General features: G+C 41.7%; 1 protein-coding gene across 1 annotated transcript in view; it reads left to right on the top strand.

The window, feature by feature from the left end:
• The window catches only part of SPAG17 (sperm associated antigen 17), a 243816-nt gene that overhangs the window by 176966 nt on the left and 52067 nt on the right, over window positions 1-14783 (top strand). The window contains exons 24-27 of the mRNA XM_075540501.1: window positions 4680-4793; window positions 8169-8347; window positions 8799-8922; window positions 13134-13312. Coding sequence (XP_075396616.1) covers window positions 4680-4793; window positions 8169-8347; window positions 8799-8922; window positions 13134-13312 — 596 coding nt within the window. The remainder of the gene's footprint in view (window positions 1-4679; window positions 4794-8168; window positions 8348-8798; window positions 8923-13133; window positions 13313-14783) is intronic.

Below are 14783 nucleotides of genomic sequence, written 5' to 3'. Positions count from 1 at the left end.
TGACTTCCAATTTTCCTAGATTTTTATTTGCAGCTGCTCCTCCTTATCTTAAGTCAGGCCCTATCAGCATACGAAGCTCACTAAATGCTCCACTTCCACAGGCTTTACCCGACTCACATCACTGTGGTGGACTTAACTCTGGGAAATCAGCTTCTCTTCGGTCACATTTTGAGTGCTCCCCATCCTGAGGGACCCATCCTCTGGCATGATCCCTGACAATGTTCCGTTGCCATTCCTTAGCCCTTCAGTATCTGATGATGTGAAGAAGCTATGCATAAGATTTTCAGTGGCCCCTTCTTCCAAGGTGGGGAGCCGAGTCTGGCTTCACTATCTGCTCTTAGGCTGAAGCTCAACTATAACCTTTTCCATTTGGGTGAACCTGCTGTCATTTGAAATACCAGTGACATAGCTTTCAGCTTCACAGTAGCAGACAAGCCCCCACAAGGTGATGAATGTACAGACAAGCAGTGGAAGACTTCATTAGTCTTTCAAAATTTTCCCATGTGACCTCCATCTTCATATCTAGCACCAAGGTCATAGTTCTCAACTGCTGTATTTGTGATTGGACTCTCTTCTGTACCCTAAAATAAGTGGCATGATCAGAAATTTTTCCCATTGAGCCAGGGGGGGAAAAAAGTTACTTTCCTTTAAATTTCCATGGACCTTCAGAGAGTCCACAGGAATAAGCACTCTTGGAATTACAAGCCCATGTTTGGCTGGAATTACAAGCCCATGTTTGGCTGGAATTACAAGCCCATGTTTGGCTGGAATTACAAGCCCGTGTTTTCCCACTTTGGGGTTGTTTGTTTATTCTCTCTGTGCTGTTTACTTTTACCTGTCCTGTAAGCTCGTCTAGCTGACATAACGTACTTATCCTGTTACAGACAAAATGTACGGTCCTATTCCTGCTTTTATAGTCCCATCTATAACTCTATAACAGATGTATTGATCTGCCACCAGTCATGAATCTGTGACAGTTTCTTTTGTTTTGTGCCTCTCTAGACTAAGTCCTGAGACATCACTTTGACCTCATGCTTATGATCTCCGTCATCAGTTGATGTGTCTGTGTCTTTGTCCCTTGATCATAGATATTCTCCTTAAAGGATTCTTTCCCAAAGAAGTCTCAGAGTGTCTTTGACTATTTATCCCCTTTTTTGGTGGCATTTGCTTTCGTCGTATGTGAAGTTGACAGCATCTCACAGCTCATCAGTTACTCCGTCATTAGTGCTCGACGCATCTGTTCTTGAGGTGGTCTCATAATTCAGATGCTGTATGCTCAAGGTCATAGTTTGGCTCCTGTGGACTTGTTTTAATTTGCTTCCACTTCAACCTGAACTTACATCTGAGCAATTGATGGTCTGTTGCACTGATGGCCTGATTTTAGCTGCTGAAATTGAGCTTCTCCATTGTCTCTTCCCACAGATACAGTAAGTTTGATTTCTGTGCATTGCATCTGGAGAAGTCCACATATATAGTAGACTTTTGTGTTGTTGAAAATGGAACTTGCAATGAAGAAGTCATTGGTCTTGCAAAATTCTAGCATGTGATCTCAAACATCGTTTCTATCACCAAGGCCACATTTTCCAAATACTGTTCCCTCCTCCTTTTTCACCCCAGTTTTTGCATTCCTATTACCAGCAATTATCAGTTCATCTTGATTGCATCTTTGATCGATTTCAGACTGAAGATGTTGGTAAGATTCCTCAATTTCTACATCATTAACCTTAGTGATTGGTGCATAAGTTTTTATGCTTCATCTTACATACTTTGAACATGATATCAGGAGAGACCAGCCCCTAGAAAAAGACATCATGCATTACGGTAAAGTAGAAGAACAGCAAAAGAGAGGAAGACATTCAACAAGATGGATTGACACAGTGTCTGCAACAGAGGGCTCAAATGTAACAATTGTGAGGATGGCACAAGACCAGGTAATGTTTCATTCTGCTGTGCATAGGATGGAATGAATAGGCACCAACCACATGGCACCTAACAACAGCAACATATTTGCTATACATACACACATATGTTGTATAATATGTATATATGCATATTTATATACACGCTACAAAAATAGCATAATCTATTTAACTCTATTCTTTTGTGCTCATTTAAGTGATTTTGCCTTTATTTTACACATCTCCAGACTTTTTTTTCCTTTCCTTTTAGGTTGAATTATCTCCTCCAGAAACCTCCAAACTTCTTACAATGGAGTCAATTTTGACCCATAGTGACCCTATAAGACAAAGTAGAACTGCCCTTGTGGGTTTATGAGAGTATAATGCTTTTTGAGAGTAGAAAGCCTCCTCTTTTATCCCCAGAGTGCCTGGTGGTTTTGAACTGCTGATCTTGGCATTTAGCAGCCCAATGGAAGTCAACAAACTATGACTTACTGGCCAAATTTGGCCTGTGACTTGATTATATATGACAACTAGCAAAGAATAGTTTTTACATTTGGAAAAAGGTTTTCTAAAACAGGTGAGGAAGACTGTGTAACAGAGACGTGACACGGTCTATAAAGGCTAAAATAATTTCTGTATGACCACTTACAGAAAAAGTTTGCTGACCTCTTATCTAGATGCATACATAGATGAGTGGACAGAAGGAGAGATGGAAAAATAGAAAGCGTTGTTCACTGCCCATCCCTCCCTAGATTCTTCTCCTTCCTCGTTTTATAAAGGTTGATGTTCTTGCATATTTATTGTTTGTTTTTAAGTATTCTCCTCAGAGGGTTGAATGTTATTGAACATCCTTCTTTTGGCCAACAAGTAAATTAATGAAGGATACAGGATCCTCGAGTTCTCTTTCTCTCTGTGACCCACAGTTGCTAGGCTGTGTTTTCTACCTTCTATTTTGGAATGCAATGGGTCACTTTTACCTGAGCATTCAATTCTACCTTCAACTCAGGGAAATGTTCTTCTGTTATTATTAGTATTACTCTTCTTCATTGGTTATTTTTCTTCTAGAATATCAATACTTTGAATGTTCTTCCCTACTTCCTTTGTTTTAAATACTTACTCTGGGTTTTGATATGCATTTTTCACCTTATTTCACAAGAAAATCCTTTAAATCTCAAAGTGATTTTTTCCCCTTCAGTTAATCTCATGAGTTGTTTGATTGGAAGAAAATAAATTCCTGCAATAAAGTAAATTCTGACTCAAAGCAACATTATAAGACAAGTAAAACTGTCCCTGTAGGTTTCAGAGTCTATAACTCAGTGGTTCTCAACCTTCTTAATGCCACAACCCTTTCATACAGTTCCTCATGTGGTGGTGACCCCCCCAATCATAAAGTTATTTTCGTTGCTACTTCTTCACTGTCATTTTGATACTGTTATGAACCAGGCAACCCCTGTGAAAGGGTTGTTCAAGCCCCAAAGGGGTCGCGACACACAGGTTGAGAACAACTGCTATAACTCTTTACGAGAGTAAAAAGCCTGTTTCCCATGGAGCAGTGGGTATTTTGAACCACTGACCTTGCAGTTTGCAACCCAATGCTTGACCCACCACCACTAGGCAACTTATGATTGGAAAAGTGTGTTTTTAAATTACAGAAAGTTTTTTTAATATCCTTGAACTCGTACTATCCCAGCGTTTTAACTCTATCTGAGTAAGTATTGGACTTTTTTCTTTGTTCATTTTTTTATCTTCTCTCCATTAGACCACTTAGATGGGTTATTTCAATGTTCTGTCCCTCAAATTTCTGCCATTGTGCTCTCTTTTCCTAATCATCTGTGATGGTGCCGAGTTCAGTAGAGAGGGTCACTATTCAGTGGTAGCATTCTCGTCTGCCATGTGAGAGGCTCAGGTTGATTCCCAGTCACTGAATTTCATGAGCCAACACCATCTATCAGTGATGGTCTCCCTGTTGCTGTGACACTGAGCAGCTTTCAGTGGAACTTCCAGAATAAGACAGACTGGCAAAAACATGCCTGGTGATCTTCTTCCAAAGATCAGCCAATGAAAACCCTGTGGACCAAAACTGTTCCATCTGAAAGCAGGCCTGGTTCAGGAGCAGGCGGCTCTGTAGTGTCATTGTTTGTCTGGTGCGCGAGTTGGGGCTGACTTGCCACGAGCCAGCATTCCCCTTGTCAACACTAAGGGTTGTTCTTGTGTTCCATTTCTTATTTGTATTCCCCCATCTAGAAAGGATCTCTCCGTAGATCAGAATATTTTAAATTATTGACTCATACTAATCATCTGTGACAATAATTAATAAATTCTACACATGCACTTTCAGAATGTGTGCTTAATCGGGTTTTGCTTTTAAATTACACTTGACTGAAAGGAATTTAAAATATATGGAATTTTCAGCATGGGGATTTTATCATTCACTTCAAAACATGGAGAAATTGAGACAGAGTTGTTGGATTTTATTTCAAAATTCATGTGGATGATGTGTCAAATGAATAATTGGTGTATGTTTTTTCCAACAGCCAGTTTGTTTCCTCTCTTAATTTTAGCCTAAACTCCTTAAAACAAGCATTGTATATGTTTTCCTTGACAGTCCTGAGCACATGATAAGGGTTGGTTAAACTAGATATTTTTAACTTGAATATGAGAGACCAACTAAGATTACCAGTCCCAGCCTTCAAACTCAAACTTGCTTACTTTTCTTTTGAAAATGGGATTCAAAATATGGGATTGAATATGTAATCTACTCGTTTTTTTTTCTTTTAGAAGGATCAGCTGTCAAGAAAAATTATATAAGCAATTTTGGATCCTTTTCTGCCACCTTGGAAAATGGAATCTGCCTCTCAATAAGTTATTATGGATGCAGTGGAATGGCCCCAGGTGAAATGAACACAGCAGGAAGGCTGCGTGTGTCGTCTGGCTGAGAGTGCCAGTCTATCTTCAGTCCACTCTGCACTTGCTCATAAACACTTCCTGATTTAATGCCTTTCCCGTAGCTTTCCCTGTAGCGTGTGCACGGGGGCAAGAGGGTGGAGATATACCTACAGTCAGCCCTCCATGTAAGCTGTTTCTGTATCCACTTATTCAACCACTTGTGGGTAGAAAATATTGAGAAGAGAGAGAAAAAAAAACTCATGATAAAGGAAGAAAAGATTGAATTCGTCAAGGATTTTTTTTCTTGCTTGTATCCATAATTGATGCTCATGGAAGCAGCAGTCAACAGATCAAAAAGTGTGTTGCATTTGGTAACTCTACTGTACAAGACCTCTTTAGAATGTTGAAAAGCAAGGATGTTATTTTGAGGACTACCGTGTGCCTGACCCGAGCCATTTTATTTCAGTTGCCTGAACACTGAATAAAGAAGACTGAAGAAGAATCGTTGCATTATGAACAGTGGTGCTGGAGAAGATATTGAAAGCACCATGGGTTGCCCCAAGGACAAGCAAGTCTGTCTTGGAAGAAGCACAGCCACCTTGCTCCTTAGAGGCAAGGTTGGCAAGGCTTTGTCTTACATACTTTGGACACGTTGTCAGGAGAGACTAGTCCCTGGAGAAGGACATCATGTTTGGTGAAGTGGAGGGACAGTACAAAAGCATATGGCCTTCAGTGAGATGGATGGACACAGTGGCTGCAACAATGGGCTCAAGCATAAGAACAGTTGTGAGGATGGCTCACGACAGGGCGGTGTTCAGTTCCGCTGTACACGGGGTTGCTGTGGATCAGAACCGACTCAGTGGAACGTAACAGCAATACATATTGCCCCTCATAACTGTTCCTGAAGAATTAGGATGTAGGACATGTCTGTTTGTGTATGAATATGTGTAAGTCCTACACATGCACTATAGGAGATACATGAAATACATAAGAAGACTCACTAATAAGCAGTGTTAGGCAGATGACATACCTTGTCGGACATGTGAAGACGTGAAGTACTTACTGATGAAATCAGTATGGATTATACCTTTGAAAACAAAAAGTCTTTACAACTGGACTAATAAGAAATAGAAGCAGATAAAATATTGAAGTTGCTAAGGATTTCATTTTACATGGATTCATTATCAGTTACCATGGAAGCAGCAGTCTAAACTCAAGCAGTGTAGTGCACCAGGCAAATCTCCTACACACGACCTCTTGGCAGTATTAAAGAGAACTATGCTGCACCTAACAAGCATTGTATTTGCAACCACTTTACAGGGATGTGGATGCTGGACACGGAATAAGAGAAAACAGAGATGATGCATTTGAACTCTGATGTTAGCAAAGAATATTGAATATACCATGAGCTGTCAGAAAAGGAACAAATCCATCTTAGAAGAAGTATGCCCTAAACGGTCATGACAAACAAAGATGGTGGGACTCACTCTCTTTGAAGTGGGAAGCATGAGTCCCTGGAGTCCCTGGAGAAAGACATCATCCTTGGTAAAATAGAGGGTCCGTTCAAAGGAGGAAGATCTGCAAGAGATATATTGCCAGAGTGGCTGCAACAATGCTCTCAAACTCTGCAACAATTGTGAGGATGTCAATGAACCAGGCACATGGGATCACTATCGGTGAACACCTATCTATTGACATCCAACAACAGCAACAAGAATTCAATTATCTTAGTTAAATAACTGATGAATCTGTTAGTTGGTGCCAAAGAAAATATGGTTAGTCAAGAAGTCCTCTTATTTTTCTACAAAATAATATTTTTATGAATCCCGTAATTGTGGAACTACTCAATGTGTTTCATGACATTAGTCTTAAAGGAGCCATTCATCGGACATGTTGGAGAATTTCTCTACCAGGCTTCCCATGAACACATTCTCAACTGGGAGCTCTTTTCTTTTGTGCCACAAGAGAGTAGGTTGCTTTACCAAGAACCGTTGAGGACATCTTGTGAGTTCTAATGAGTTTCAGAAGCATCTAACCACAACACAGACAAAAGCAAACACCAATCAACAACAAAAAAATTTTTTCAATCAAAGGTAATCGCTCTGCCATTTAGCCTTAAAACTGCACTATCATTAGTGTATTATTGTAGCTCATGGTAATCCAACAGTCTGTTTTACCACATAGTTATTTTTATGAAGAGTCACCATTCTCCTGAAGCATTTTAATTTTGTTTCTTCTATGTGCCCCAAATCCTAGTGTGCCAGTTAGTTAGAGAGTCCATTAATTGTGCTACTAGTTTTGCTTTATTTAGGAGTTTGCCTTTTAATTTTACATTTGATTTGTTTTAAGCCCAAAACTAAAGACCTCTTGGAATCTAACAAATTAACTTGTTAAAATTCATAATCGCTGTCTATTAACTAAGCAATTCCACCTCCTCTGAGCAGGCTGCTATTGCAAAAGACACCGCTACACTGGTGTTAAAGAACAAATATGTCCCTCTGAAGACTAAGGTGCGCCTGCCGCAAGCCAGGGCATTGTCTGTCACCTCACACACACGTAAAATCTGGGCCACGAGTAAGAAAAACCACAGCGACTTGATGCATTTGGATTGTGGTGTTGCCAAAACATACTCAAAACACCACGGACTGCCAAAAGATCAATCATATCAGTCTTGGAGGAAGAGCTGTCAGATGCTCCGTAGTAAGAATGATGGCAGGACATCGTCTCGAGTACTTTGGCCACGTTATCAGAACTGTCCCTGGAAAAGGATAGCAAGCTTGGTAGAGTCAGTGAAGAAGAGGCAAATCCTCCGCCAGATGGATGGGCACAATGGCGGCAACAGTGGACCCCACCATAACAATTGTGAGAATGGCCCCGGACCGGACAATAGCTCATTGTGTTGTACATGGAGTTGCTCTGAGTGGGACTCATTCTTCATCACCTCACAACAGCAACGTAGTATTCAGCCGCTAGCCACATGGTTGGTCATTTCAACCCACCATAAAGATTTGCAGCCTTGGATGTCCTCTCCAGCCATGCTGCTCTGTCCTATGGAGTTGATAGGGGCTTGATGGACTGGAGCTTGAGTTTGACCTATCACTAAAGAGGTTTACAATCTAGATATAGAGGCAAGCACATGTGACCCAATCAAGCATCATCAAAGTATTCAGTTCTTTTTAGATATTCTCAAATTATGGTCCTGTTGAAGAACTTTTCCCAATTTACTTTACAACCCCTGGGGTCTATCCAGCTGATAATAAGATTTTGCAAGGTAAAAAAGTATTGCTAACTTGGGTGCATTTTCATAATGTAAGTTTTGTTGAACAAACAGATCACCTGTGGTTGTTTCCTTTGCTTGTTGCCTCCTCCGTCGGCTAACAGAGGATAAAGACCCTGTGCTGGACACCATGCTCAATATCCCTTCCGCGCTGACTCCAACGGTGATCCCCGTGATAGTGACTATGCCTCAAGGCAAGCAGAAAGGAGGGAAAGGAAAGGGCAAAGAGAAGCCCAAAGAGTCCATCAAAGAGGAGGAGCACCCCAAAGAAGAGGAAAAAAAGGTCAGTGGCCTGCACTGTGGGTTCCCAACCTGCTTCTTCGTCGGTGCTAAGTTGTTCAAAAGTCTCTGGTTATGGCAAAGATGTTATTGCAGTGCTTTCTAATTGTGCATGCGCATTAACCTCCTTCTTACTCTCAAGTCTGCATGAGCGAGAGTCTGGGGTGGGGAGGTTGGATTGCAGACGGAAGCCTGGTCCTGTGCATGCTGGTGTCGATCATTCATTCTAAGCTCAGAATGACTAGTTCTTCCTTTTTCTCTACCTTGGTCCTTGGCTACTCTCAGCTTTGGGTTGGTTTTCTTCCCTTTAGAGCTTTGTTTTGCTGTAGAGAACAAGGAGAAGGGAGCTTCTTCACTATCCTGGGCGAGTCACATGCTAAGCACTCAAAGTGAATCAAGGACTTGTTTAGAAATTGAGCATTGGTTATTCACATGCTAACTCATTTATTTTACAGGAAGAAGTTGAACCAGAACCTTTGGTACAAGAGACTATTTATGTCCCTACCTTCCCAAACCTAAATGCTTCTTGCCCCAATGGGCTCCTATTGACCTTTATTGGGCAAGAGACCACAGGTAAGTGCTAGCTTGGGTGGTGTGAGGAAACAGGGAAAAATAGAGAAAGAAGTCAAATCACCACAGAAAAATGTGCTTTTTCCGACCGATTGAGCATATTTGTTGTTGATAATGAACAATAAGATTATTTTTAAATAATGATCGTTTTAATTTTGAGCACTTACTATATGCTAAGCACTGCTTTAAGTACTTGATACACATGCCCCCACCCCCCCACCCCCAGAAAAATAAGAGCATAACAAAATGCAGACATTATGAGGGTTACTATAAATAACCAAAATTGGCCAAATAAAGAACTTGAGGCTTCAGAAGGTTCAGTAACGTGCCCGGGTCGCCCAGCCCCTTGGTGGCTGAGCTACGATGTCCATTCTGGACCCAGTGATGGCAGAGCTCTGAACAACTACTGTGCAGCCCACTCCTCCTCCTCTGGACAAAGAGCCACAGACACGGGGCTTTGTCAACCTGATCGAAACAAAAAAACCCCAAACCAAACCAACCTTGCTGCCATCGAGCCCATGCTGACTCATATCGACTGTACAGATAGGACGGGGGAGCACTCCCCCTGTGCATTTCTAGACTGTGCCAGCTGTGGGAGTAGACAGGCCTGCGTTTCCCCTGACGAGTGAGTGGTGATTCTCAGCGGCTGACCTTGCAGACAGCAGCCCACCTCGTAACCCCTACTCCACCAGGGCTCCGTAAGGATGTAATTTTATAATCCCTTCTCTCTTCTGATTCCACACATAGCTCCTCCCCGGTGGTAGGATTGAAATAAGTTCGCTGCTTTAATGACCGTTTTAAGCATATAGAATGATATACTCAAAGGTAGTTTATTATGTCAACCTGAGAGCAGAACACCGCCGGAGCACAGATGAACATGAGAGAAGAGTAAGGACTGTCTGTTTGTGATTTTCACATTGAGGCGCTGTCCAGCTGTCTGTCTCAGAAGCTGATAAGAAGTGCCATTTTAACAACCAGTTCACCAAGGGCAGCAAAATATTTGCTATGTGTTCTGCCAAGCCGGTGCCCACCCGCTGAAGTTCACACTACTCCTAGCCAATTGTTGTGGTTGACTGCCTCAGACTTGGGCCCCCGCCTCATGGAAACCTCCTGCCCAACAAGATAAAACACCACCCACTGCTGTGCCACCTTAAGATCAATTCCCACTCCGATTTCTTTGATTCATTGGATTTCCATTAGTTGGTTCTCCGAAGTAGATCTCTATGTCTTTCTTCCTAAACTGTCTTCTAGAAGCTATGTTGAAACCATGCCACCATCGTTGCACACACAAGCCCCTATGATGCACTGGGCAGTGACTGGAGACGAGATGCATTAGCCAGGCCTTGGACTAGATCTCCCTCATGGGAGGCAAGAATGCCACCACTGAACTGCTATTGCCCCATCCCAACGGACTAAGCTGTAAAAATAAGTACAAGTCGAACTTCTTGAATTCATCTGGTAGGACATCCACATTAGTGGTTGAATTTGCATCTCCTTCAAATGGAGACCCTTTGTTACAGTTGAAATAAGAGAGACAACAAAGAAACATGAAGCCAGAGCTCAGGTCCAAAAGCTGACTCTGGCATAAACCAACGATACGGTCTTTTAGCGTTACTTAATGTCTCTGGAGCCTGTTTCCTCCTTGGACAAATGTTAGGTTATGGAGGTGGATCTCAAGGTTTTTCCCACCAAGAATCTCTCTGTTATAATTTCCTATTTCATCATATTTAAGGAGAGTATATCCATTAAAATTAAAAAGAAATAAAACTATTGTCCCTATTTAAGTTATTTTTGTATTTACTTGCCAGCTGAAATAAATGAAACAAAATATTAACATTATCTGCATTACCTTCCTGAGGATTCATTTTGCTTTCTGTACAATTTAATGGCGTATGGACCATGGTTTTTACTGTCCAGGAGTTTTAGCTGTCCACATTCTCCAAGATGGGACACCCTGTTGGATGGCCTCGGTGTCCTGAAGTACAGTGCGCTATGAATGTACTGAGAGGGAGACTATTTGCACATTCGGGGATGTGTCGGTTGCTTGTTCATTTGTTTCCTTGGGCTCGTTAACAAACCCCAGCTGAAAGTCTTGTTCTACGGCCTTTTCCATTAGTTCTTTCATTCTGTCAGAGCAGGTGACTAATGTGGTTAATGATTCTTCCTGGAACACACAATCTTTTAAAAAGCTCCCTTATGTTAAGAATATTCAATTGTGAACATAGTTGTACTTAAATTAGCAAGCAAACAAAGAGAAGGGGAAAGCCACACGCCATCGAAGGAGCACAGATTGAGTACTTTCCCGGGTGATATTGGGCAGGCCATAACCCCAATCCTTCTGAATATATAAAAATATATAAAATAACAGTATCTGCCATAACCAACCTTGTAGACACGGTTATTTTTCTTATTTTCCTAAGTGTTGCATGAGAACATGCTTCCTATCCTGGCTCATGTTATTACATGTTGGGATTTCATTTGTTGCTCTGACAGCAGCAGTTATTTTTCCTGTATAAGATAATGTCTAGCGTTGCCACACACTGCCTGTATGACCTTGGGAAAGTGCCAACCCCTAACCCTCCATTTCTTCATCGGAAATATCTAGAAAGCGTGTTTACACAGCTTGTGGAGGGAGGCTGCATGAGCTACATATATATAAAGTATTTATCTCAATAAATATTCATTACTTTATCATTACCCTTGTAATTTGATAGGGTTCCATGAATGGCCTTCATTCCAATGTATTTTTCCCACTTGCCTAATATAATCCTTTATATGTCACCATGTACATGGTAATTATTTTTGCATGAAGATGATATCGTTCCAAGAAACTAATTTATAAATTAACAAGAGGAAGCTACTTATTTAGCAAAATGCATGAGAAGTTATTGACTATTTCCTCTTAAAAGAAACAGTATTTGCCTTTTCTGCTGCAGAATGAGCCAGTCTCCATTGTAAAATGCTTACATTGTGACAGTGAATTCTCACTTTTCACTTCTTCTTGCAATATAGAAGTGCTAATCCATGTTAAAAAGATAAAGAGCATGTGTAGTTAGTTGTTTTCTCCTTAATTTCCACCTAAAAGCAGAGCTCTGTGGGTTTGAGTTAAAGGTGACAGGACTGCTTTAACTTGAAAGATGGTACACTCTTCAGGAAGGACACGCCTGAGTGTGGCTTCCCCTGGGATCTGGGCAACTGGGTTAGTCCAGGTAGACTAGCGAAATACATGCAAGAAGACTCATGTGCATAAGAGCTTTATATCAAAGAGTAATTGTATATTAAGGAAACATTTTTTCTGTAAACACAATTGCCTTGTTCAGTTTTGCTGTAAACTGACTTAACCTAAGATGCACTGTTGTTATGCTTTTTGATGTGTGTTTGATAAAAGTGATATAATAAAGATTAAAAATAGAAGAAAAAAGTCCCAGCCCAGCCCAGAGCAAGTTCCTAAGTCCAATATTAGCCCAAATGTCCAATACCAGTCTGTAAATTCTTCTTCAGACTCACGCAACACATGCAATGACACCGAGTACAGGAAGATCACAGGCCAGTGGGTGGAAAGTCTTGTGGATCCAGTAGTGGTGGAAGCATCGCAATGCTGGTGTGGGTCTCCATGTGACTCCTCCAGCTCCAAGGCTCTGCTTGCCATTATTATAGCTCCATGCTTGTCAATCATAATGTCTTTCAGGGAGAGAGTGTATCTGTCCTCCAGTGAGGTATTTATCTCCTTCGTGCCTCCAAATGAGGTCCATCCAGTTGCAACCTGATTGACAGGCTAGCTAGCCTCCATGCCTTTGAAAGTTGACAGATTATGTAACTGCCACAGCAACCAAGGGATCCCAGAGGAGCAATGAATCCAGGGGTGAAGGTTAATCAAAGGTTCACAAGACTCAGCAAAGGGAAAATGAGGAAACCGTAAGACAGCAAATTCTGTGTCCTTCAAAGTTTTCCCCCCATTTTTTTGAAGAGAGTGACTTCATTAAAGAGGTTGGCATGTTCATAGGGAAGGCACCCATCCTGGGCTTGTAGATGCCTTATATTTACTAGACTTGACTGTGACAGAAATGTCAAAGGACCTGTAGTCTGCATCATCACCTGCCAAGGTGATACCCAAAGCCCCAAAGAAGAATGGAAAAAAAATTAAAACTAGATGACAACCCAGTCCCAGAACACTGTCCAGTCGACGGTAAGGTTTGATGTTATTTTATTTCATTTTTAAGATCTCTTTGATGGGGATGAGGAACCCACGTGGGACATCATGGTTCGCCAGGGCTACCCGCAGAGGCTGAGGCACTCGGAGTTCTATAAAACGATCATGCCGCCCGTTGAGCAGGAGGCATCGAGGGCTATCACCAGCCAGGGCACGGTCATCAAGTACATGCTGGACGGCGCCACAGAGGTAACCTGCACAGCACTCTGCTTTCATAGAAAGAAGTGTGGGGACACAGCGGCCTGTAGGTAAGAGGTAACCGTGGGGAGAGGAGTGTGTGCTTACAAGGGAAGGAATGGCATTTACAGCGACAAGGGAAGACTTTGATCACAGAACAAGGGACGACGGTGTGATTTTAAAATCAGGAAAGGGGCGCGTCAAGGTCGTGTCCACTCACCATCTTTACTAAATCTGTGTGCGGAGCAGAAGACGCTGAACGCCTGGACAGCATGAGGAGCAAAGCAGGCGCGATGGAGGAAGGCTACACCGCAGAAGGACCCCATCATGGAGTTGATCTCATCATGCTACATCACACCAGGGTTGGCATACAACCTAACTGTGACACTCTCCTTCCTCTGAAGTCACCTTAAAATAATTAGGGGGGGAAATACCTTTCAGTTGTAAATTTACAACAGCACCGGAGAACAGAAAACTATGTCATTAATAGATGAGAATATTGGGATAATTCTTAGAAATTGCAAGACAGGTGGGATCAGAATGACTGAGAAATAAGCACAATGTGTAAAGCACTTACCAGGGGAAACTGAAAAACAAAACTGCGAGTTCTAACACAGACATTTCACAAATGCAGCCATGCGTTCAGACAAACAGGGAGTGCCCAGGTAACTGAGCACTACCTGAAGAGCCAAATGTCCGGCTCTGTCCTGTCCCCATGGTCATAGGAGAGATGCTCCTATCGCAATGCACTGACTTCATCTAGAAGGGAGAAGACATTCTCAAAAAGAAATAGGAGGACGCATCCAAGAACCATCCATCTTTGAGGTGCACCAGTCTTAGGAAAATGAAGTGCACTAGTCAATAGATGAGCCAAGTGGCACCTAAAAATACAGTAAATAATTCACTATAAACATGCAAATAACACAGGAAAAATGGAAAGTTAGGAAAATTGATATTTGACTCACTATAAATAATTGAGAAGTCCTAGGCCTATGAAATAATGTTTTTAAGTTGCAATGGAAAAAGTTCAAGAGTCTTTAGAAATTAAAAGTAATGATTGTGAAAGACCCAACAGGTGTGTGTGTGGGTGGGGGGGTTCTGAAAGGAAGGAAAACTAGGAGACTTTGAAGAAGCCATATGTAAAGTATCTTTCCTAAAGAAGAAACTAGTGAGATTGAAGGAGGAAATTTTTTTTTAATTCCAGAGTCAAAAAAAGATGACTCGGAGTAATCAGGACTGTGAAGTGCTAATCAGGATTGATACTAATTGTCTTCAAAACATCCACATCTAGATGTTCCAGAGTACATTGTAGACTCCAAGGATATAAAGATGTCCCCAGAGCTTCCTGAGGGGACCAGTTACGTGTAAAAGAAGAAGTACGGGTGGACTTCAGTCTTCTTGCTAGCAACACAGACGCTGCAAATAAAAGATTCTTGCCATATTTATTGGAAAGCTATACAACCCTAGCTGGTTCTATCTGCGG

This window comes from Tenrec ecaudatus, chromosome 1 (assembly GCF_050624435.1).
Source record: "Tenrec ecaudatus isolate mTenEca1 chromosome 1, mTenEca1.hap1, whole genome shotgun sequence".
Classification (NCBI taxonomy): domain Eukaryota; kingdom Metazoa; phylum Chordata; class Mammalia; order Afrosoricida; family Tenrecidae; genus Tenrec; species Tenrec ecaudatus.
Note: the sequence above shows the minus strand (reverse complement) of the source record. Positions and strands in the feature narration are given on the sequence as shown.